The following is a 25,408-nucleotide window of genomic DNA, read 5'->3' on the forward strand; positions in this document are numbered from 1 at the left end:
AGGCAGCCTCCACCACTTCAACGGGCAGAGAATTCCAGAGATTCACCACCCTTTGAGTGAAGAAGTTCCTCCTCAACTCTGTTCTAAACCGCCCACCCTTTATCTTGAGGCTGTGCCCCCTAGTCCTACTATCCTTTCTGAGCAGGAAGAGTCTCTCCACCTCTATCCTATCCATCCCATTCATCATCTTATAAGTCTCAATGAGATCTCCCCTCATTCTTCTAAACTCTAACGAGAACAAGCCTAATCTATTCAGCCTCTCCTCATAGCTCAACCCCCTCAACTCCGGCATCAGCCTAGTAAACTCCTCTGCATTCCCTCCAAGGCTAAAATATCCTTGCGTAAATACGGCGCCCAAAACTGCACACAGTACTCCAGCTGCGGCCTCACCAACGCCCTATACAGCCGCAGCAAGACCTCCCTACTTTTATATTCAATCCCCCTCGCGATGAAGGCCAGCATCCCATTCGCCTTCCTGACCACCTGCTGCACCTGCAAGCTGGGTTTTTGCGACTCATGCACAAGGACCCCGAGGTCCCTCTGCACCGTCGCCTGCTGCAGTTTTTCTCCACGTAAGTAATAATCCTTCCTACCATTATTCCTACCAAAGTGGACCACCTCGCACTTGCCAACATTAAATTCCATTTGCCATTTCCTGGCCCATTCGCCCAGCCTATCTAGATCCTTCTGTAGACTCTCCCCACCCTCCGCACAATTTGCCTTTCCACCAATTTTGGTGTCATCAGCAAATTTCAACACCCTGCACTCCGTTCCCTCGTCCAGATCATCTATACAAATGGTAAATAGCTGAGGCCCCAGCACCGACCCCTGGGGTCACCATCCGCCAATCCGAATAGCACCCATTGACCCCCACTCTCTGCCTCCTATTTGACAACCAGTCCTCTATCCACGCTAACACCCTACCCCCAACTCCATGCCCCCTGACCTTCTGTAATAACTTCTTGTGAGGTACCTTGTCAAACGCCTTCTGAAAATCCAGAAAGACCACATCCACCGGCTCTCCTCTATCCACCGCCCTAGACACATCCTCATAGAACTCCAGTAAGCATCGTGCCATCATCACCACTTATCTACTTATCTAGGGGAGTGCTGGCTCAAGTCACGCCAGTCCACTCCCGTGAGCCCGTCGAGGAACTCCTGTACCCGACGCCGCTCTCTTTTAGTCAGGTCCGACGCGGCCCGCAAGCAGCCCTGCACAGACCGGACGAGCAGTGCCAGGACTGGCCAGGAGGGCCAGTCGGACGCAGTCAGGGCGGCCAGAGTGGGTCTTGATAAAGGCCCTGAGCTCCCCAAAGGGGATGAGGGGCGTCTCGGTGAGGGGCTCGAGGGAGTCCCCCGCCTCGCTCAAGGTGAACTCCAAAACAGACCTCGTGCCCTCCACCAAGCAGCTTACCTCCTCGGGACCGTCACCTTTCGAGTCCGCGTCCACCGCCGCAGGGCGTACAGCGGGCGACACAGAGCCTCCAACTAGCCCTGGCTCCTCCCCGATCCCACCCCCAGGATCGGCGGGGGAGGGGTTCCCTGCGGGCTCTTTACTTTTCATTTCGGTATCCGTGGCCGACGGCGCTCAGTCCCCCCACTCCACCCCTGACACTTTGGCACCACACAGGTCCGGAGATCCCTCCAGTATGACATCAGGGGTGCCCAGTTTCAGAGATCGGGACAGAGAGGGGGGCTTCCAAGCCACCGTCGCCCAGGGACCCGAACAACTGGGCGCCGCTGCAGTTCCCCAACAGTTCAAGGAAGAACTCCTCGGTCATGCTCAAACTGACCGGGTGGAACGAGACCGTGGGGGTCCCGCTTTCACCCAGCTCGGGGGAGTTCTGCCTGAAGGACTGCGGCGGCACATTCTTTTTCTTTTCTCTTGCTCCCGACTTGGGGGCAAGGTACGAAGACGGGTGGGGGCAGGGCAGGGGATGGCACAAACTGAGGGAGGGGAGTAGGCGCCGCAACGTCCAAGCTTTGGGAGCGGGTGTGGGGAGTCTCAGTGATCTCAATTTCCCCCTCCCTCGCGGTGTGGCGCCTCTTCTTTAGGGGGCAATGCCTTGGCGGGCGATGCCCCTCGCACTCTGCCCCTCCCCTTCCTGCCTCGCCCCTTAGCGTTCCCTTCTCCTTCCCCGGGAGGTGTGACCGCCGCCGGCTCGGGATCACGTTCCCTCCCACACCCTGACCCGGGATCACGCGCATTTTTGACGCCGGGCCCAGCACTAAGCGCCGAGGTGCCCACGGGCCCAGTAGGTGGTTTTGAGGGGTGGCCGGAGGCGTTCTTGCTTTTCCCTGAGCCGGCAGCCAGGGTAACTGGGGTGGTGGGGGGGGGGGGTGGTGGTGGGGGGTCGGTGTACTGTTTCCCCCCTTCTTTTTGCCCTTTCCTTTCACCGGGGTGTCCTGGTCGCACCGAGGCTCCGCTCCCTCCCCGCCAGCAGCCAAGGTGGCAGCTGCTGCTGGCGTGGCCTCCCCTTGCAGGGGGCCAGGTGGTACTCGCTTGGGCGGAGAGGGGGCTGCGGTGCCCTCTGCGGCCGCCTTGGCTTGGGGGTTGGCAGCTTTGGAGGCGGGGCAGTTTTTCTTGATATGCCCCGCCTCCTTACAAGCATGGCACTGCACGCCATCCGCGGACCAGAAGACCCGGTAGACGATGCCCTCGAACGGGACGTTGAAACCGCCCTCCAGGACCTCCTCCCGGGCCAGGCGGACATATACCTGGCGCCGGAAGGAGACGTGCCTCAGGGCGGGGTCTCGCAGGCCGAGCGGGATCGGCACCACCTCGGACCTGACCTCCCCCAGTAGATAAAGAACAAAGAACAAAGAACAACCCAGCACGGGAAACAGGCCCTTCGGCCCAACGAGCCCGCGCCGCCGCATCACCCTACACCTATTCTACCCTGCATGTCTACGAATGGAACCCTACTCAGTCAGATTCAGGGAAGAAATAGTGTCAATTTGGTAAAAACCGATTAGCCTAAGAGCACATCTTTGGGGTGTGGGAGGAAACCGGAGCGCCCGGAGGAAACCCACGCAACCTCAGGGAGAATGCGCAAACTCCCACAGACACAGGCCCAAATCCATGTGTCTGCACAGCCAGCAGTGCTAGTCACTGAGCTGTTGCGGCGCCCGTCTACCGGTCCAGGATCAAGCACACACACCGACATGAAGTACTAGGCCACTCCTGGACTTCCAAGAGCAGCCCACGCACGACCCGCCGTGTGCATGCCCCTCGCTTGACACGAGGTGGACCTCCACCTGTGGAATAAAGACAAAAAATATTAATCATACAGCCTGCCCTTCCGGTGTCTCCCGAGGTTTAACCCTATTTAATAGCCCCTACCATATCCCTCCATTCTCGTTTCACTCATGTGCCTATCTAACTGCATCTTAAACGAGTCCAACGTTCCTGCCTCCACCACCCTACTCGGTAGCGCATTCCAGACCCCACAACTCTCTGCGTAAAGAACCTTCTTCTCACCTCCAAATTATACCTCCCCCCCCCTCACCCTTAAATGATGACCTCTCGTGTTCGTACCCAGTCTAGGGAGCAGTCTCTCACTATTAACTCTATCTATTCCCTTCAGTATCTTATATACTTCTATCATGTCCCCTCTCAATCTCCGTCTTTCCAAGGAGAATAGCCCCAGTTTCTTCAATCTCTCCTCGTAACCCAGTCCCCCCATGCCAGGCAACATCCTGGTAAAACCTCCTCTGCACCCTTTCCAGAGACTCCACGTCCCTTCCGGTAGTAAGGTGATCAGAACTGGATGCAGTACTCCAAATGCGGTCTAACCAACGTTCTGTACAACTGAAGTTGGATGGAGGTGGGGGAGGAGGAGCTCCACAGGCAGGAAGGGTGGGACGTTAGAAATTACTAATCGATGGGCGGTGGCCTCAAGGGGGTCTACCGCCAAGAACGTCCTGCCCACCGTGAGCCCCTTTTCCAGGGCGAGGTGGACCGCCCGCTCGGCTTTCAAGAAGAATACAGCCTTGCCGTACATCTTCGAGGCCGCTACAATGGCTGAGGGGCCGACAACCCCAGCCATTGCGCAAACACACGCCTCAATTGTCATGTCGGGGTGGGCGTAGCATTTCACCCCAAGTTGCTTTGTTATTAATTTAAAGGGTGGCAGGGCCTTGGGAGTGGCAGGGGCTTTGGCTGCCACCACACCCGCATAAGTGGCCCTAGAGGGCCCTGTCACCGGCGACGATGTCGCTGTCGCCATGGTTGTCAAACAATAGACGCTACACCCACCCCGAGATTGCTTAGATGTACGGCAGGCAGTATTGGTCGTTTGGTTCTCCGTAGGGTGTAGGGGAGTCCTCTGCACCAGAGTTGCAGAGAGAGAGAGTAGGTAGAGGGAAGGGATGTGGGTGTGGCAGGTCTCTGCCCAGGTGCCGGGGGTGGGGGAGAGAGAATCAGAATGAGGGAGTGTGGAGATCCAGTTGCCCTCTCCCTGGTGAGAGAGAGGGAGAGAAGGGGACAGAAGAGCAGAAGGAAGGACAGGAGATAGGGCACTGAGACAGGCCCGTGCCCCAGGTCAGTAGAAGTGGTTGCCGGTGTTGGGGCAGCAGCAGTGGGTGGGGGTACTTTAAATCTTCAGCTCTTGACAGCCAAAAGTCCAGGGGAGGTGGTATCTTCACCCCCCACCCACGTAGAAGAGGTAGTTCAGAGACCTCTGATGGTCAGAGGCCACCAACAACTCATTCTCTTGATGATATCTTCTCTCTTCCTTTGCTCACAGTTCCTCCCCCCTGCAGATGAACCTTCCTCTCTCTCTCTCTCTCTCTTCCCCTCCCAGGGAGAGAGCACCTTCCAGGGAATGGATCTTCAAAAAGGACTATGGCTCTTCCTTCCTTCCTCTGGACAATTCTTCCACTGAAGACAAGAAGAACCTCCACCCAGCTTCTTTCTTTCTTTCTTTCTTGCAGCAACAAGGAGCATTCACTCTGTGCACATGCACAGCCAGCTCTCCAGTTGCTCCCGGCTGAATGCAGGCTGCGAGTCTGATACATCTGCTTTAAATAGGGAACATGAGGCTCCCTGATATAACCATCAATTAGGATTCATCGGGTATCTCTTTCGACACCAATCAAATAAACTATCTCAAATTAACTTTGGGACGATTCATCAGTTGTTCATATTCTAACAGCCAACCTCATTAGCCTGGCTGATCACGGTCTCAGAGAAAAAGGGTAATAGTAGTAGAGGATTTCAACTTCTTAATATTGAGAGAAACAAAGTGCAAAAGGCTCAGAGGGAATGGAATTCTTAAAGTGCATCCACGAAAGCTATTTTAGCCAGCACATAGCAAGTCCTACAAGAGAGTGGGTTTACTGGAACTAATTTTCGGGAATGAAGCTGGGCAAGTAATAGATGCAGCAGTGATAATGGCCATAGGACTAGACAGGCCAGGAGCAGGAAGGATGTTCCCGATGCTGGGGGTATCCAGAACCAGGGGTCAATGTCTAAGGATAAGGGGTAATCCTTTTCAGACTGAGATTAGGAAAAACATCTTCACTCATGCCTGTAGAATTCACTAACACAGAAAAGAATTGAGGCCAAAAGATTGTGTTTTTTCAAGAAAAAGATAGATATAGCTCTTGGGGTGAAGTGGGTCAAATGATATGGAGGGAAGGCGAGGTCAGTCTACTGAATTTTATGAGCCATGATCATAATAAACAGTGGAGCAAGCTCAAAGGATCAAATGACCTAATCCTGCTCCTATTTTCAATGTTTCTATGTAACTCATTAAGATTTAAGATAGTGATGGAATAGGACAAAGATGGGACAGGAATAAAGATTCTGAATTAGGGAAAGGCCGATTTTAATATGATAAGACAAGGTGCAAACGGAACAGCCACTTGTAGTAAAATCTGCATCAGAGCATTGGCAGTCATTCAAAAAGGCAAGGGAGAGTAAAGGATCTACATGTTGCCATAAAGGTAAAGGGTGGGATGAAATAATCCAGAGAATCCAGGATGTCAAGGGAGATGCATAAGGATAAGGAAAAAAATAAAGTTTATAGCACAAAACAGTGGATGCCATACAAAAAATAAGTGGAGGTACTTAAAAAAGAAATTAAGAGAGCAAAGAGGTACTGGTGGGCAAATTAAAGGAAAATCAAAAGGCATTTAAAAAGTATGTTAACCAGGTGACCAGGAAAAGAGTAGAGCCCATCAGGGACCAAAATGATAATCTGTATGTGGAGTCAAAAGATGTAGTGAGACAAAAGACGACATTGAGGTTAATAACAGAACTTAAAGAAAGCAAATTAAGTAGACAAGGCAAGTATAAGCATAGTAGGAACAAGGGAAGACTAATGAATTAAACTGCATTTATATCAATGCAAGAGCCCTGACAGGTAAGGCAGATGAACTTTGGACATAGGTGCGTACATGAGACTGGGATATCATAGTTATTATAGAAACATGGCTGCAGTAGGGACAGGACTGGCAGCTCAATCTTCCGGGGCATAGATGTTACAGGAAGGATAGAAGGTGAGGCAAAAGAGAAGGGGGAGTTGCATTTTTGATTAGGGAAAACAACACAACAGTACTTAGAGAGGATTTTCCTAACAGATCGTCCAATGAGGTTATTTGAGTGGAACTGAGAAATAAGAAGGTGGTAATCATTTTGATGTGATTGGCCCCCCAATAGTCATCAGGAAATTGAATAGCAAATATGTAGGGAGATCACAGGTAGCTGCAAGAATAATAGGGTTGTAATTGTGGGGGATTTTAACTTTCCAAGCATAGACTGGCGCAGCCATAGTGTTAAGGGGAGGAATTTGTTAAGTGTGTTCAGGAAAAATTTCTCAATCAATATGAGATTGAGAAGGGGCTTGAGAAGGGGCAAAACTCAACCTCTTCTTGGAAAGTAAGGCAGGGCAAGTGACTGAAGTGTTAGTGGGGGGAGCACTTTGGGACCAGTGGTCAAAATTCTACTAGTTTTAAAATAATTATAGAAAATGATAGGCCTGGTCCACAAGTTAAAGTTCTAAAATGGGGCAAGGCTAATTTTGATGTATTAGACAAGAACTTTCAAAAATAGGTTGGGGTAGGCTATTCACAGATAAAGGAACATCTGGCAAGTGGGAGGCTTTCAAAAACGAGGTAACGAGAGTTCAGGGCCAGCATGTTCTTGTTATTGGGAAGGACAAGGCTGGCTAGAGTAGGGAACATTAGGGTTTTTGAGGCTCTATTTAATAAAAATAAGGAAGCATATGTCAGGTACAGGCAGCTGGCATCAAGTGAATCCCCTGAGGAGTATAGGGGGTGTAGAGTATACTTAAAAGGGAAATCAGAAGGGAAAGAAAAGACATGAGATAGCTTTGGTAGAGAAGGTAAAGGAGAATTCAAAGAGATTCCATAAGTATACTCAGGCCAAAAGAGTAACTGGGGAGAGAAAGGGATCCCTTAAAGATCAACGAGGTCATCCATGTGTGGAACCACAGGAGATGAGTGAGATCCTAAATAAATATTTCTCGAGAATATTTACCATGGAGAAAGACATTGAAGCTAGGGAACTCGGGGAGGTAAATAGTGATGAGTTGAAAAGCTTCCCACATTACAGAAAAGGAGGTGCTGAAGGCCTTAAAAAGCATAAAGGTAGATAAATCCCCAGGACCTGATCAAGTATATCCCCAAGATATTGCAGGAAGCTAGGGAAGAAATTGTGGGGCCCTAAGTGGAGATATTTGTATTATCAATAGCCACAGGTGAAGTGCCGGAAGACTGGAGGGAGGCAAATGTTGCGCCGTTATTTAAGAAAGGTGGCAGGGAAAAGCCAGGGAATTACAGACTGGTGAGCCTAATATCAGTGGTGGGAAACTTGTTAGAGGGGATTCTGAGTTTCAGGGTTTACATGCATTTGGATAAGGCAATGACTGATTAGAGATAGTCAGGATGGCTTCATGCATGGGAATTCACATATTACAAATCTGAAAGTCTTTTTTGAGCCATCGAGCCTGCACCAACAACTTGAGGCCCTAGTATTGATCAAAGCAAGTCATCTTTGTCATGACGTGCCTCTTCTAATTAACCAAATGAGACCCAAGAACAGGTTACAATCATTTATTCATGGATTTAAGCATGCAGAGGACTGCTCAAGAGATACCACTGAAGCAGCACTCTCCTCTAATATATCCTTCAGCTCTAATACAACTCTCACAGGAGAACATTCTAATATAGCTCTCTTCTCTGTGTCACAAATACACACTGTTTCATCAGCATACAGGACATTGTTTAACTTCCAGTCTTGTATTATTAAACCTTTCACCCAAAAGCAGGACTGTTACCTTCTCCTAGCTACAGGATATCTATTCTGATATAAACAATCGCGGTCTCGCTGAAGCGTTCTTGCTGATCTCAGTTCCACGGTGTGTGTAAAGTTCACTTCAGGTATAAGCAATTAACTAGCATATGCTCTTTACTCTAATGCAGGGGTGATCACGCTAGCCCTTTTTTTATTAAATGTATTAATTTCCTCTAACACCTTACAACCCTAGGGTATCTTTTAGCATTAGATTGACATCATGACAAAATTGCTCAGATCAGATCGTATGCTCATCTTCTCTATGAAGGGAATAATGGATTTTATAAGCAGACCAAAGAAGGTAAGAAACAATTTTACACTTTGAAAACATATAATGGAAAAAGCTTTAGCAAATATTAGTAAACTTTCATGCCACCATACCTGTCTGACTCTTCATCTGAACTTTCCAGATCATCAACACTTTTTGGAAGAGCAAGAAGTGCTTTCCCTTTTAGCTGTCCACCAAATACGAAGACATCATTCTTAAGTTGTTGTGCGTGTTTCACTACATCTTCTGATACCACTTGAGGCCATTTAGTCATATTATCAGTGTTTGTGAAAAGTGTACACACCACCTAGAAGACAAGAACCATCTCGCGTTTTGAAGAATTTATAATCACACAAGCAAGAAAGCTATAAAATACAGTATATAAACTGCACTACAATTTTATAGATGCATTTTGTAAATTTTGTTTCATATTCTATCAGTTTATAAAATATATCATTGGTGACAAAAAATTGTGAATTGAAGGCCTCCTTTTTAAAACACTTTGCAATAACGAGACTTGATGGATCTTTAAATGAGGCAGGCAGGAGCTGAATCCAAAAGTCCCACCCTCATTTCCAAAAGATCCTATTTTCGCTTGAAGGGGAAAGGTGAAGCACACAAACATAAATTACAGATTGGCTGGACCATCTAAACAGTGCACAAGACAGATAAGACATTTGCTTCACCAGCAGCTACCACGTACAAGGTGTATTCGACAACTTTATTGTGGTGATGTCAATATTCTTGAAGGGTGGAACAGGGTCTGTTGAAATGGTAAGCTGTGAAGTTATTTAAGTTCCCTGCCTTGTAAAATTTGAAATAAGAACTGCCTGCTTGCTCTGTGAGAATGAAAAAAAAATTGATTCTATCAATTGATGTTTGTTGACATAATCCTAAATGCTAGCATTTAGGTTGATTGCTTCCAATGCCTGACATTATCACAATGGAGTGGAGGGCTTTATATTTTGATTGACAGTTTCACACAATTATTAAAGGATGAGCTGTCTTTGATGTGGGTTTATGAATACAAGTACTTTTATAAGGATGAAGTAATGGGGGGATTTAAATATTTTGAATGGGCTTACGTGGATGAGTACTTTTTTTAAATGGTGAAGTCTGTCATAGTTAAAAGTTTATTTTGTTGCCAAGCAGCATGGCTCCATACAGTTAGTCAATGGTCGATACAGAATGAGTTGGCATGGAGGGCGGCATGGTGGTGCATTGGTGAGCACTGATGTCTCACAGTACCAGGGGGTTCCTGGTTTAGGTCACTGTCTGTGCAGACTTTGCACATTCTCCCCATGTCTGCGTGGGTTTCCTCCCGGTGCTCCAGTTTCTTCCCACAGATAGAATGTGCTGGTGAGTTGCATTGGCCATGCTAAATTCTCTGTCAGTGTACCTGAACAGGCACTGGCTGGAGTGTGGTGACTAGGGGATTTTCACAGTAACTCTGTTGCAGTGTTAAATGTAAGCCTACTTGTGACAATGATAAATAAACTTTAAACCTTTAAAAACTTCAGGATGCAAGGGCAAAGAGGACTGGACATGGGCACTAAGTTGGCATAGGAGCTATAAAGGGTTCTTGAGATAAGTCGGGGTCATGAATAGGCATAGAGGGTCTGAGGAATCATTGTGGAAGGGAATAGAGAACCTTATATTGAAAAAACAACTGAGACAAAGTCCCAAAGAATGAAAGTGGGCCTTTTAACAAGCTCTTCTCAGAATATGGCAAGTCCTTGTGGCCAACTTCAATTTGCACCCAGGGGTAGTAGGCACAATTGTATCTCACGACTGCCCTCCCAGTAAATAAATCGCACTGAGGTATTTTCTTTTCTCCAAGGTGGATGCATCTCCAATTGGAAAACTCCTGACTCAAGCTATCCTCATCAAAGTGTTTGCATGCATACGAGAGTGAGATATAGAGACACAAAGAGAAAGTGAGTGTGAAAGAGAGAGAAAGATTAAATGTTTGAAAACCAGAAACTTCAGCTTCGAATTCCACTCCAAGGTAGAGTCAGGAAATTTTTCAACTGCCAAATTCATTTTGGAAAATATGTTCTAATTGGCAGAGTCTGTGCACTTGGGATGAGAGTTGTTAAAGTCAGGTCCACAGCTCTTGGACATTGACTAAACAAAGCGAAAGAGTCTATTAAGAGGCCGAACTCAAGTTCTCTGGGACTGTGTCTGTTAAGGCCCAGGCCAGAAACTCCAAGGTGTTTTGTGAAGTTAGCCTAGACCCTAAGTTTTACATTTGATTTTGGCATTGGTGAGCATAAGGTGTTTCAGTCCAGGTATGATTCAAATGACCTACTAGAAGGCTTTCAGCAAATAAAATTTATTTAAGAACACAGTTAGATGTAATTCTAGAAGAGTTACAAAAAGAATTAGTATAACTTTTACTAATTACAAGGCTTAAACATGACAGTGGAATTTTTAATAGCTAGCTATTTCTGTTGTTCCAATTTAAAGTAGTATTCCTTAAACATACACCCTTCTTCAGAATTAAACAAGTATGCTACATGATACTAGATTTCTAGCTTTAAAAATGTATGGACAGAAATCCAAACAGCAGTTTTCAGAGGAGAATATATCCTCAAGACAGCAGAGGAGTAAACTATACCCTGATTTTACTGGCACGGCCACTCTGAAATCAGGGCAGACAAGGCGCACAGAATGGCATTCCCTGCTGGCCTCAGACGTGATCTTAAAAGCCTCAGACAGCCGTGCCGGTAAAATCAGGGCCCTAGTCTCTAGCAGCCTTCAGTTGTCAGACTTCAGAGACAGAAATGGATACCTCTCACTCTGCAGTTTCCAAAACAGCAACTCGCAGACAACAGAAACTCTAACTTCAGAGAGCAGAAAAAGAGACATTGCCCTTTTTCAACCCCAAAAAGCAACTAAGCTGGAATTTCTGTGAATGCTTAGCTGTCTTCAGCCATATGACCTGACTTGTCAATCATTCCAATTAAGCTCTCCTCTGCAATCCCAGGCGAACACTAAATAACAGAATGCTGCATCAGTTCAGATTAGAACAAACATGGTATCAATTATATTGCTTCAGTAACAATACAGAATGTCAAACTGGCTCTGATAAAATGCCAGGGACTACTCGAAGCATCCTGGAGAGAAACCTGATTAAAATACATTTCTTAAAGGCACAGTATCATCACAGATTCCCATTTTTGTTCAATATTTGGTCCTCTCGCCTATACCATTCACGATCCCAGCTCATGTTACAACTGGACAGGAAGATTCCAGAATGGAACCCCAGCTTAAAATATCATAACTTATACGCTCTTTAAGTAAACATGGAGGAACAGAGACACAGGACCACTAATTTATTTTTAACAAAGAGAAAAAACTTACTAAACATGAAAAGTTGGATTATAATACAATACTCCTTTACTCCTCGCCTAGTTTCACAAACATTTACAGTTTTCAGAAATAACACCCCACTCTGAATCAAATGCCCAATGCCGCACAACCGATCTTCTGTGGATTTTTCTCACAAACCCCCAGATGACTGTCACGTGCAGGCTTCCCAAACTCCACTTCCAAAATTACAATTTGAAAGCTTCTTTCAAACAATGCTTCCAACAACACTTTGTACTAAGAAACCACTCCAGGTTTTTCACCTATCCTATCAAAGTTTCTGCCAGGTTTTCCACCTTTCCTTTGAGGTTTCCTTTGTCTTAAATGCTTTTACACCAATTCTGAGATCCAGTCATCAGTCTTCACAATTATATCATATAATGTCTCATAAACGGTAGTAAAATCTTACAAACCTTAGAAAAACTTCAGATATGTTACAGGACTCTCATAAGCCAGCTTCATTTTGGCTTTATCTATGGCTTTACTGAACAGTACTGTGCTCTAGTTTCAATTCCTCTTAATTTCTTAAATCTTTTGGAAACCTCTCTTTTTTGTAGTTTCCTTAACGAGCTGTTTTTAAAGTTTCCAGCATCAGTTTTCTTGACCATTACTCCATCGCATGGCTTTTTTTTAGCAAAGCTAAAAGAGATGTTGCGACTCCCCGGGAGGTTGGAGGCAGGGGAGGGTGCCCCTTCGACAGTGCCAGCCTGGTATCTTGGCATTGCACACAGGGCACTGGGCAGTGCCAAGCAGGCTGGGCGAAAGGGAGAAGGACATACTGGGGGACGGACCTATTAGGAATGATCAGTAGTGGGGGGGATCCACTGCCACTGCAAGTGGAATCAGTTGAGAAGGGAGGGAGGGGGTGATCAGGGCTAGTCACGGGGGGAATGGGGGCTCAAGAGAGGAGGAGCTGGATATCAGGAGTAAATTGTGCCTGGGGGGATAGGGAGGAAATCGGGGTTAGGCCAGCAATCAGGGGGTTGAGGGGGTCAGGAAGGCTGACTGCTATACTAAGCTAAAACAATACTCAAAACGACTTCCTACCCTTTAGGTGCCCCGGTTTCTAAGACTACATATTTCTTCCAACAAGTTTACTTTTTACATTATAATTCTCTCTAAGTACAATAGAAGCACAGTTTTAAGTGAAACCAAGAACTTCCAAATGCAAATACCTTTGTCTAGCATAAATCTAACTATAACTCTACCCTTGCTTAAACCAAAACACTACACTAAACTCACTTAAAGCTACAGCTTGTTTCTCTGTAGCCAGCAGCCTACAGAGGGTGGCAAAGGGACGTCAATAAGAGGAATTCTAGGAGATGTCGGCAAGGGCACCATATATGAACAGCAAATCTCAGTAATGCACCTTTTACAATCAATGTGAGGAACAGCAGCCTACAGAGGTGGCAGAAAGATGTCACTGAGGAATTTTGAGATGTCAGCGCGGTCACCATGACTGAACAGCAGATCTCGGCAAGACACGATCAACACGAGGAAAGGCAGCCTACAGAGCTACACTATTGAGTTCCTTTTGTTCAGGCAACCCTCTCATCCCAGGAATAAGCCTTTCTGCACATGAGTGCATGCTGCAGATAGTGGACATCTGGAGTTGAAATAAATGTGGCATTTTAGGGAAGTGGGGCAGGATATAGTATTACTGTTTTTGTTTCCTAGCTATGTCCACAGGTCTCTGAGAGCAGGAGCAGACCAAAACCCACTTACAATATCAAGCGAACGTACCCATGTAATATTATAGAGAGGTGGACATGATGAGTTAAAACACTGGGGAAGGGAGCTGCAGGGTAGGAGCTGACCAAAATGGAGTGAAATCAAAGAAAACCACAAGTTCATTGGTTGGTGAGTAGCTCCTGATTTAAACTACCTATTCTAAGTCACTTTCAAATTAAAATAAGATAGATATTTTCACCTTCAAAAAACTACGGATCAGTCATATATTTAAAAGGCAAATAAAAAGGAGATGCAGGACCAGGAAATGTGTTGTACCAGCGTGATGAGGTAACTGGTGAACCCCATTGTGGTTCCTAGTGATCACATCAGTAGCAAGTGTCAGCTGCTCAAAGAACTCCAGTTCAGCGTTGATGGGGTGGAGTCCAAGCTCTGGGCACTGTGACACAACAGGGAGAGGAGAACTACCTGGAAGCTATGTCTCAAAAGGCAGTTCCATCTCTTAGATTAACTATCAGGAATTCAAAGAGTGGGCAGGGACAAGAGGGTATGACTACAAGTGAGGCAGGTAGAGGGATCCCAGAGGTAGGATTGCAGGAGCCTCAGTCCTGTCCAGCAGTTTTGACATTCTTCCTCCGTTTGTACAAGCATAGGGACTGCAGGCAGGATGAGTAAACTGACCAGAACATCACAATATAGGCAGCCATTCAAGAGGAAGGACAGCCATTCAAGTACAAGGAGAAAAGAGAAATGTAGTTGTAATTGGGGATAGTAAGGTTAGAGCCACAGTCATGGCTCTGTAGCCAGGATAGAGTCATTAAAGTTACATTGACTATCTGTCGCTAAGGTTCGGGATATCACAACTGGACTGCAGAAAAACCTGGAGTAGGAGGGGAATAATAGTTATCTTGGTCCATTTAAGTATCAATAATATAAAGGATGGAGGTTCTGCTGAGGGAATATGAGCAGTTAAGGGCAAAATTAAAATGCAGAACCAAAAGGGCAATAATTTTTGGATTATTATTGGAGACAAGCTGCGCTGAAGGGCCTGATTCTGTGCTGTAAACCTCAATGACTCTATGACATGACTTAATTGGCACAAAGTCAATAATATTAAAGGGGTAAATGTGTGGCTGAACGATAAGTTTGAGAAATGGGTGTGAACTCATGGGACGTTGGCACCAATACTCGGGGAAAAGGAAGCTATTCTGTTTAAGATGGGTTTTATCTGAATCACGCTGAGGACCAAAGTCCTGACAAATTGCATAACTTGGGTATAACTTTGATGAGGCCAATTGTTGCCAGAAAGTAAAAGGGACAGAACATGTGAACATTATATTACACCAAGAAATCATGCAAGAGTAGGTAAATTTGATAATAGAACAAATGTAAAAGCCTTGTATCAGAATCCATGAAGCATTCGGAATAAAATTAATGAATTAACAACATGAAATAGAGACTAATGTGTATGATTTAGTGGTGATTACTGAGATGTGGTTGCAAGGAGACCAGGTTTGGGATTGAATTTCCAAGGTTACTCATTATTTCAGAAGGATAGGCAGAAAAGAAAAGGAGGTGGCATAGTTCTGTTAGTGAAGGAAGAGATTCGTGCTGTAGTGAGAAATGATAAAGACACTGTAATCAAGACATAGAATTAGTCTGGGTAGAAATAAGAAATAGCAAGGGAAATAAATCCCTGGTAGGAGTAATATATAGGTCCCCAAACAGTAGTTCCACTGTGTAGCACAGTGTAGATGAGGAAATATTAGAGGCTTGTAAGAAAGGCATGGCAATAATCACGGGTCAATTGCATATAGAACAAATTAATCAAATTGACAAAAATAGCCTTGAGGGAGACTTTATTAGGAACTATTTCTTGAAGCAATATGTTGTGGAACAAACCAGAGAGCAGGCTAACATAGATTCGGTATTGTGTAACGAGAAGGGATTAATTGATGATCTCATAATTAAGGATCATCTAGAGAAAAACAATCATATCATGCTAGAATTTCAAATTCAGTTTGAGGGCAAGAAACTGGAGTCCCACACAAGTGCTTTGGAGTTAAATAAAGGTAATTACATCGGCATGAGGACAGATTTGGCCTTAGTGGACTGGGCAAGAAGATGAAAAGGTAGGACAGTTGATGATCAGTGGAAGATACTTAAGATTGTCAATACCACCCAACTGAAATACAGAAAGATTGTAAGAAAAATTCATGGCTAAGCAAGGAAGTTAAAGATAACATAAGGACAAAAAACTAAGGCATATCATATTGCAAAAGCCAGTGGTAGGCTGGAAGACTAGGAAACATTTAAAGACCAACAAAGGGTTAGTAAAATGTGAATAAAAGCAAGGCTACTTTAGGAAAGAAAATTAAAACAAAATACAAAAAAAATAGTAAAAGCTTCTGTAAGTATATTAAAGGGAAAAGTAGCCAAAATGAATGTTGGCCCCTTGGAGGATGAGACCAGGGAATCAATTGTGGGGCGCACAGAAATAGTGCAGATATTGGCTGGTATTCTCCCAAAACAAAACTAAATGCCCAACAGACAATAAAACAGCATATGTATCTGACTGAATCTCCGACACTCTGTGCAAGAGTGCCTTCGAGTGATTCACGCTGAAAAATGAGGATTAAGGAGTCATCCCGCCTGAGGGGCTGACAGTAATGCAGGGCAGGCTCCTTTGCACGCACGCTGTCCACCCTCCCCGGCCCCCCCAATTGCCATTTTCCCGATTGCTGGCCACCCCAGTTTTCCCAAACACCCACCCTCAATTGCTGATGTTCCCCTCCCAATCGTCAGCCACCCGTCACCTCCCCAATGTCACCTCCCTTCCTGACCCCACCGTTCCCGATTGGGATCCCCCTTGCCCCCGGGCCAGCCCCGATCTCCTCCCGACCCCCTAGCCCCAATTTACTCCTGATGGCTAGCTCCTCCTCTTTCAACCCCACCCCCCCCCGCCCGTGACTAGCCCTGATCACCCCCTTCCTCCCTTCTCAACTGATTCCACTTGCACCTGCAGTGGCAGTGGGGCCCCCCACTACTGATCACTCCCAATAGGTCCTTCTCTGAATATGTCCTTCCCCCTTTGGCACTGCCCCCTTTGGCACTGCCCAGTGGGCAATGCCAAGATGCCAGGCTGGCACTGTCAAAGAGGCACCCTCCCTTGCCTCCAACCGCCCATGGAGTTCTCAATGGCCTTTGTCTCCACCAGCAGGGAGAGGACGCCTGTTCCCAATTAGTGAGGAACAGTTGTAAACTCCGCTGGTGGGAACCATTCCCAATGGTGTGGAAAGACCCTAGTGGGACTAGAGAACACCGTCCCGGACCCGCTAATCATATGGAAATTCAGATTTTCATATAATAATCAGCTTTCTGCCGATTTCCAGCCCAGAGCTTATTGCAGCAAAGAGCTTATCGCAAGTGGCTAGACACTGCTCACAAATCTCGCATAGGGCCCCACACTGTTGTCTGCTGGCCCACTCTGCTGTTTGAGCAGCGCAGTGGGATGGAAGGATCGCAGCCAATAAATTAGTATTTTGCCTCAAATTTCACAGTGGAGGACACTAGTACCACCCCAATAGTGACAGGTAATGCAGAGGTAATAGAAAGGTAAGAACTTTGAAAAATCATCATCAATAAGGAAAAGATGCTGAGCAAACTATTGGAATTGAAGGCAAGACAAGTCCCGAGTGCCTGATGGTCCACATCCTTTGGTATTAAATGCAGTGGCAGCAGAGAGAGTGGAAGCATTAATTACAATATTCCAAAAATTCCCTGGATTTTCACAAGGTTCCAGTGGATTGGAAAAATGTGAACATAATGCCCTTATTCAAAAAGGGAGTGAGGCAGAAAGTGGAAAACTATAGACCGTTTAAATTGTTGGAATCCATTATTAAGGGAGACATAATGAGGCCTTTGGAAAGTCAAAATGCAATCCATTAAAGTCAGCATGGTTTCATGAAGGGTGAATGGTGTCTGACTAATTTGCTAAAGTTCTTCGAAGGTGTAACAAGTAAACAGGATAAATGGGAGTCCTGTATATGTATTGTATCTGGACTTCCTGAGGCATTTGATAAGATAATGCACAAAAAGTTAATCCACAAGGTAAGATCTCTTGAGGCTGTGGATAGTATATTAGCTTGGATTGAGGACTGGCTAACCAACAGGAAGCAGACTATGGGGATAAATAGGTATTTTTCTGGTTGGCAAGCTGTAGCTGGTGGTGTGCCACAAGGTTCTGTCCATGGGCCCCAACTACTTACAACCTGAGGGCAATTTTACAGAAATTGACAGTGTCGGTTCTGGTGAAAAAGAATGAAGTGAATCCTGCTGATGGCTCCAGCATAATTTCTGAATGAATCTTGAGCCTTGTTAACCAAAGTTTTTAGGGCCACAAGAAACACATTGTGCTTGTGGAGGTCTCCCTCTGATCCAGCCATACTGACTCAACTTAATCACTGCAATCACTAGACAGCTCCATATAAGTGGCTCACTCGCACTTGTTCCAGATCTACTGGGGATTGTAGCCAGGAAGCCCACACCTCATTGCTCAGAGGGAGCCCTCACCAGAATGTGAGATGGAGTGCAACAGAGGATGGATGCACTATACCCCTGGCTCCAGAAGTTGTCCTTCCAGGAATGCACACAACACCACCGCCACCCCCATCCCACAAGCAAGGCACTACCACCCCACCCCCCAACTTGGGATAGAGTGGGGCTGCCTTTGTGAGTGCGAACTTACTGCAAAAAAGGATGGACAACAATGCCACAAGAAGATAAATGGTGAACAAGGCTGGCTGTTATGAAGCGGAGGTGGATTTCCTCCTCTGAGAACTAACACCACTGAAAGAGAAGTACCTCACCTCATAATCTGTAAAAGTGAGTGTGAAGTGGTACAATCTGCACTTCAGCAACTTTTAGTAGTTAAATCAAAATTCTCTAAAGTCTGACACACTCTAAAGTCAAAACTAACAATTTATTTATCTAACTAACAGTGAACAAGTTAACTAAACTATTAACAAACCAAATAAAACATGATTCTAATGGAATGTTATTCAGATAAATACAATTCCCACTTATTAGCAAAAAAAAAAGAATTTTAGTCACTCTCTAAATTACAGCCATGTTTTATGTCTTCCGGAATATTCTGGGCCTTCTCAGTTGATTCTTCTTTCTAACTAGATGAGGCTTTGAGCGAAAAGCTCTGAGCTGTAGCAGGTGACAGTCGCTCTCACCCTCTGTCGCACTGCCCCTTTTCTTCTCTACCTGTGAAAGCATATCAATATCCTCCACAATAGTATTGGCCTGAGGCTGCCAAAACCATCAGATTTAGATTCAATAGGTTCTTGGCATCTAAGTGTCTAATTCAAATTGAGAGGCAGAATTGCCTGCAGCAGGCGACGGTGCAGAGGGACCTCGGGGTCCTTGTGCATGAGTCGCAAAAACCCAGCCTGCAGGTGCAGCAGGTGGTCAGGAAGGCTAATGGGATGCTGGCCTTCATAGCGAGGGGGATTGAATATAAAAGTAGGGAGGTCTTGCTGCAGCTGTATAGGGCATTGGTGAGGCCGCAGCTGGAGTACTGCGTGCAGTTTTGGTCACCGCACTTATGCAAGGATATTTTGGCCTTGGAGGGAGTGCAGAGGAGGTTTACTAGGCTGATACCAGAGTTGAGGGGGTTGAGCTATGAGGAGAGGCTGAATAAACTAGGCTTGTACTCGCTAGAGTTGAGAAGAATGAGGGGAGATCTCATTGAGACGCATAAGATGATGAATGGGATGGATAGGATAGAGATGGAGAGACTCTTCCCGCTCAGAAAGGACAGTAGGACTAGGGGGCACAGCCTCAAGATAAAGGGGGGGCGGTTTAGAACGGAGTTGAGGAGGAACTTCTTCACTCAAAGGGTGGTGAATCTCTGGAATTCTCTGCCCGTTGAAGTGGTGGAGGCTGCCTCGCTAAATATTTTTAAGACGCGGGTTGATGGGTTTTTGATAGGCAAGGGGATTAAGGGTTATGGGGAGAGGGCGGGAATGTGGAACTGAGCCACGACAGATCAGCCATGATCTTATTGAATGGCGGGGCAGGCTCGAAGGGCTAGATGGCCTACTCCTGCTCCTATTTCTTATATTCTTATGTAATTCAAATAATTCAAAAGCCTGAAAACCTATTGGTAACCCTGCTGCTTGGCCTTCTGATACAAATGTTTCATTCTTGGGCCCTCTATACGTACTTGCATTTTTTTTTAAACTTTCTAAGCATCACCTTTTAACGGGACCATGCAATGCTTTTTCCCTAGCATTTTACAATTTTACAAACACCAATCTACAATTACTCTACTCAACTTCACAACAATGATGTCTGCAGTGGAGAGCTTGGCCCAGGCTATGCACTCTGTGGCAGACACCATAGTTCAGCTCTCTGAGAGCATGAATTCCATATTGCAGGGTTTCAAATGCATGGTGCAGGCACTAGTGGAAATGCAGGCGTGCCAGTGCCAGAGGATGCTGATGCTTTTGGACCTCACTCCAGCTGTTCCTCTATGCCATGGAGGGCCACTGACCCCATCGGGCAGCCAAAGAGTTGAGAATAGTCTGGTTCACAGCCCGGAGCCTTCCACCCAGGAGACCCAGTGTCTGTCCAGCTGTCTGAGTCCCCCTTCCTGTGAGCAATACTCCTCCAGCACCACACAACAGTGAGGGTAGCACTACATCTCAAACAACAGGACGCGGAAGTTGGCAGGCCTCCTCTGCTGCAGATTCTGGGATAGAACCTAGGTGTAATGGGATGGTGAGGAAGTGTAAGAACACTTAGCACAAATGTAGAGAATTATCACTAAGTATAGTTAGAAATAATAAATCACTTTGTTCACTCACAGAACTTCCACTTTGTCATTTTATGCCGTCAAGCTTGGCAAACCCATGCACATACCCAGCGATTTATTCCTGTGGAGTATGAGAATGGCTGTGCTATGTATCTCCCACACTGAGAACAGAGTTAAGAAGCCCCGCTGCAGGCAAAGCGACCTTCCTCCACTCCCCAAACCCCCAACCACCCTTCCCGAGACCCCATTAATGAAAGAAGCAAACTCCCACCACTAATTCATCAAGACTGGAAGACCTGAGTGGAAGAAACCGAAGGGCTGTCAAAGTGTGATTGATTGCCCACCTTGGATTTAAGATGAAAATCAAAGCGTGGAACCAAATACTTAGAGGGGCCTGCCATGCCATGTCCAGCTTTTATGAACCCCATGATGCGCCCGTTTATTGGCAGGGCTCATGAAGCTATCTGTTAGACAGGAGTCAAATATATTGCTGAGGACAGGAGAAGCATTGCTGTGTCCTCACTGCAACTCATCATCACTCTCCTGCAAAGTCAGACCAATAGCATCAGCCCCCTACCATGGAAAACTTGCAACCAAATGTTTGGGTAATGCTGGCTCAGTATCACTTTTTAAAAGACAAAATTGTACCCGCCTCATTACTACCTCTGGTAGCTCGTTCCAGACACTCACCACCCACAGTGTGAAAAAATTGCACCTCTGGACCCTTTTGTATCTCTCTCCTCTCCCACCATAAACCTATGTCCTCTAGTTTTAGGCTCCCCTACCTTTGGGAAAAGATGTTGACTATCTAGCTGATCTATGCCACTCATTATTTTATAGATCTCTATAAAATCACCCCTAATCCTCCTGAGCTCCAGGGAAATAAGTCCCAGTCTATCCAGCCTCTCCTTGTAACTCAAACCATCAAGTCCCAGCAGCATCTTAGTAATCTTTTCTGCAATCTTTCTAGTTTAGTAATATCCTTTGTGTAACAGGATGACCAGAACTGTATATGGTATTCCAAGTGTGGCCTTATCAATGTCTTGTATAACTTCAACACGACATCCTGACTCCTGTATTTAATGTTCTTACCAATGAAGCCAAGCATGCCTAATGCCTTCTTCACAACCCTTGTCCATCTGTGACTCCACTTTCAAGTAGAGTCACATGAAACTGTTGCTCAAGTTTCTCCGCTCTGGGGAAGTACTGGACGACGAAGGGTACTCTGTCGGTCATGTCCCATGTTTGTCTTCTGAGGAGGTCGGTGCGGTTTTTGCTGTGGTGTGTCAAACTGTCGATTGAATGAGTTGACCGCCATATCCTGTTCTTACGAGGGCCTCTTTCAGCGGCTGTAGGTGTCTGTTGCGTTTCTCCACATCTGAGCAGATTTCAATGAGAATCTTTCATTGACAATCGAGATGTCTGTTGAGTTGGTGTTTCTATTGATGGGAATTTACCAGCAGTAAAGACAACATGCTACTGAATGTGGCCAGGACCAGAGGCTTGCAGCTGTTCAGGGAGCGGAACCACACATGGAGGAAAACATCAGACACAGTACCAGCCAAGGATCTTCTGACATCAGTGTTCCTACCTTCATACGTCCGAGCTTCGGTACCAGAGAGGACTGCATTTGTTCGGGGGTACAGTGAACCACCTCTATCACATATTCACAAATGTATTAGGAAAGTTCCAGCTGCCCATTATGACAGGGCTGATATGTTTGGCCAGGGCCATGGGCTTCAACCGCCTAGCAGAGGTGCAAGGTTTGATAGCTTGCGCCCACCATGGTGGCATGTGGCAATATTAAGGAACTGCAAGAGATTCCACTCCCTCAGTACCCAACTCGTCTGCGATCACACAACACGCATCATGGAGGTGTGTGCCAATCTCTCGGAGACTGTCTATGCGAGTGGCCCAAGTTACATATTGGGCCACTCGCAAATATCAGCCATTTTTGAGAAAGAGCAGTGATTGGAGGGATAGCGCCTTAGGGACAAGAGAGGCTCATTCAGAAAGTAACTGATCATGCTAGTATGAATGCCACAAACATCAGTGGGGACTCGATACAATTGGGTTCACGTTTCAATGTGCATGTTGGTGGAGCAGACAATTAGACTATTCAAGGTGTGGTTTTGGTGCCTTGGTCGGACATGGGGGGGTGGGGGGGAGCGGGTGGCTCCCCCAGTACAGCCCCCAGAGGATTTCACACATTAGATCATAGAATCATAGAACCCTACAGTGCAGAAAGAGGCCCTTCGGCCCATCGAGTCTGCACTGGCCACAATCCCACCCAGGCACTACCCCCATATCCCTACATATTTTACTCACTAATCCCTCTAACCTAAGCATCTTAGGACACTAAGGGGCAATTTCAGCATGGCCAATCAACCTAACCCGCACATCTTTGGATATTATTGTGGTCTGCTGCGCTTTTCACAACATAGTGCTCCAGAGGGGACACAACTTAGACCTGGAGGAGATGGGTTAGTCCCTCATAGACTCATAGAGGTTAACAGCATGGAAACAGGATTTTTGGCCCAACTTGTCCATTCCGCCCAGTTTGTATCATTAAGCTAGTCCCAATGGCGTGCGTTTGACCCATATCCCTCTATACTAAACTTACCCATAAAACTGCTGTTAAACCCCCATCAGTCCAAACACCAACTCAACAGACATCCTGATTCTCACCGAAATCTGCTCAGATGAGGCGGAATGCAACAGACAGCTACAGACGCTGAAAGACGCTCTTGTAAGAATGGGATATGGTGCTTGACTCATTGGTGGACAGTTCCAACATACTTCAGCAAAAAACCGCACCAACCTCCTCAGAAGACAAACATAAGAACATAAGAAATAGGAGCAGGAGTAGGCCATTTAGCCCTTCGAGCCTGCCCCGCCATTCAATAGGACACTGCCCTTCATCATCCAGTACTTTCCCAGAGTGGAGAAACTACAACATCTTCTTTGAAACCTTCAACATGTCATCGATGAAGACGAACTGTTAGCATTCTCTTAGGTATCAGCAATCTAAAGGCACACTCAGTTGACTCTTAACACAAACAGCGCTGGACACTATGCATCCAACACAAGGTCTTTAATTACTTGTGTACAAGGAGAACTCTCAACAGCCAACACCGGATGACCAGAGCAGATCTGAGATTACAGAGAAATAGCTCAGCAGTCCCAGCTAATTACAGCAAATCAGGAACAAGAGATTTTTCACATCTTTCACTGACATACATATTTACCAGTTAAATCCCTGCCTTTCACTCTTTCTCATTCAATAAAAAATTGGTTTCTGCTAATCCTTCATTTGCATAGCATACCCCTGTATCTTGCCTTTGGTATTTGTTGTGCAAAAAAATCTGGTCTTGTTCACATACTAGTGAAGGCCAAAAAAGGAAAATGTTATGGGGGCTTGTGAAAAAATAGCAGAGACTGACTCCTTTTGAGGATCACTAAGCTGATAAACATTTTCCACTACTGTACAGAGAAAGCATGATTTGTTTTAATTTAAACACTTTAACTTCTGCACAATTTAACTTCCAAGCTATGAAACTTCAATCCGAACATTTTAATTTCCACAGAATATCTTGCCAAGGTCTTCCCACAACTCCATTACTTGCCTTCAAACAACCACACAACCTCAAACAGACCATTGTTCACAGCAAATTACTCAGCCTTCAAGAGAACATCAATGCCACCACACAACTCTGCCACAGCAACCTCTGCAAGACATGCCAAATCATCAACATGGATACCACCATCACACAGGGGAACACCACCCATCAGGTACACAGTACATATTCATGCAACTTGACTAACATTGTCTACCTCATACGCTGAGGCGTGGTACATCGGCAAGACCATGCAGATGCTACAACAACGGATGAACTGATACCGCGCAGCAATCGCCAGGCAGGAGTGTTCCCTTCCAGTTGGGGAACACTTCAGCAGTCAAGAGCATTCAGCCTGCAATCTTCAGCTAAACGTTCTCCAAGGCAGCTTTCAAGACACACAATGCAGAATTGCCAAACAAAAGCTGATGGCCAAGTTCTGCACACATGAGAACGTCCTCAACCAGGATCTTGGATTCAAAAATCCTAACTGTCCTGGCTTGAGACAATTCACACCTCTTTAACCTGTGTTTATCCCTCTCTCCACTTGCATTGTCTGTACCTGCAAACACTTGATTACCTGTAAAGACTTGCATTATCATTATCATAACCATTATCTTGCAATTGCGTCTTTGCCAAAATATGCTGTATTTGTAAACCCACCTCTCCACTCATCTGATAAAGGGGCAACACTCTGAAAGCTCGTGATTCCAAATAAACCTGTTGGACTTTAACCTGCTGTTGTAAGACTTCTTATTGTGCTCACGGAAAGAGTGAGAACACCAATGAGCGCTGAAGAGTTCTCCAGAGCCCCAACCCTCATCGTGCCATGCATCTGTGACTTGCACCCAAATGTTTCCAATTACTTGTGTGAATTTATGCTCTCTCTCACACCACCCCCCTAACACGAAAGTCACAACCAACATAATTTCCTCAGTACACAGCAGGATAAATAATATTGAGCCTCCGATGTCTCATGGCATCTGACCCACACATTTCTCCACTAACCCCCCTCCCCACCAGCCAAACCACATAAATCCTGAACATTTCATTGTATTAAAGTGCATCAGGGAGAATGCATGACAACAAAGTTTGCATCCTGACGGGACCAAATGGTGTCTGTTATGATATTTAACAGGGTGAATGGTGTCTGCTATCACCATCATACCTTGCCTGGAGGTTCTCCACATTGCAAGTTGCATACTGCTATGACTTGACCTGAAAGATACTTCTTGGGGCCTGATGTTCCAAAGGGTTAACTTTTGTTTCCAACTGAGCAATTAGATCTAGCTCTGGCTACCAAACTGGCTTCTGGACTC

At 45.8% G+C, this 25,408-nt stretch overlaps 1 protein-coding gene across 1 annotated transcript in view; it reads right to left on the bottom strand.

Moving 5' to 3' along the window:
* Window positions 1–25,408, bottom strand: part of LOC145356565 (dynein axonemal heavy chain 17-like) — an 811,195-nt gene that overhangs the window by 776,739 nt on the left and 9,048 nt on the right. The window contains exon 2 of the mRNA XM_080209339.1: window positions 8,702–8,895. Within this exon, the coding sequence (XP_080065465.1) occupies window positions 8,702–8,895 (194 nt within the window). The remainder of the gene's footprint in view (window positions 1–8,701; window positions 8,896–25,408) is intronic.

This window comes from Carcharhinus amblyrhynchos, chromosome 21 (assembly GCF_965287045.1).
Source record: "Carcharhinus amblyrhynchos chromosome 21, sCarAmb.v2.hapA, whole genome shotgun sequence".
Lineage (NCBI taxonomy): Eukaryota > Metazoa > Chordata > Chondrichthyes > Carcharhiniformes > Carcharhinidae > Carcharhinus > Carcharhinus amblyrhynchos.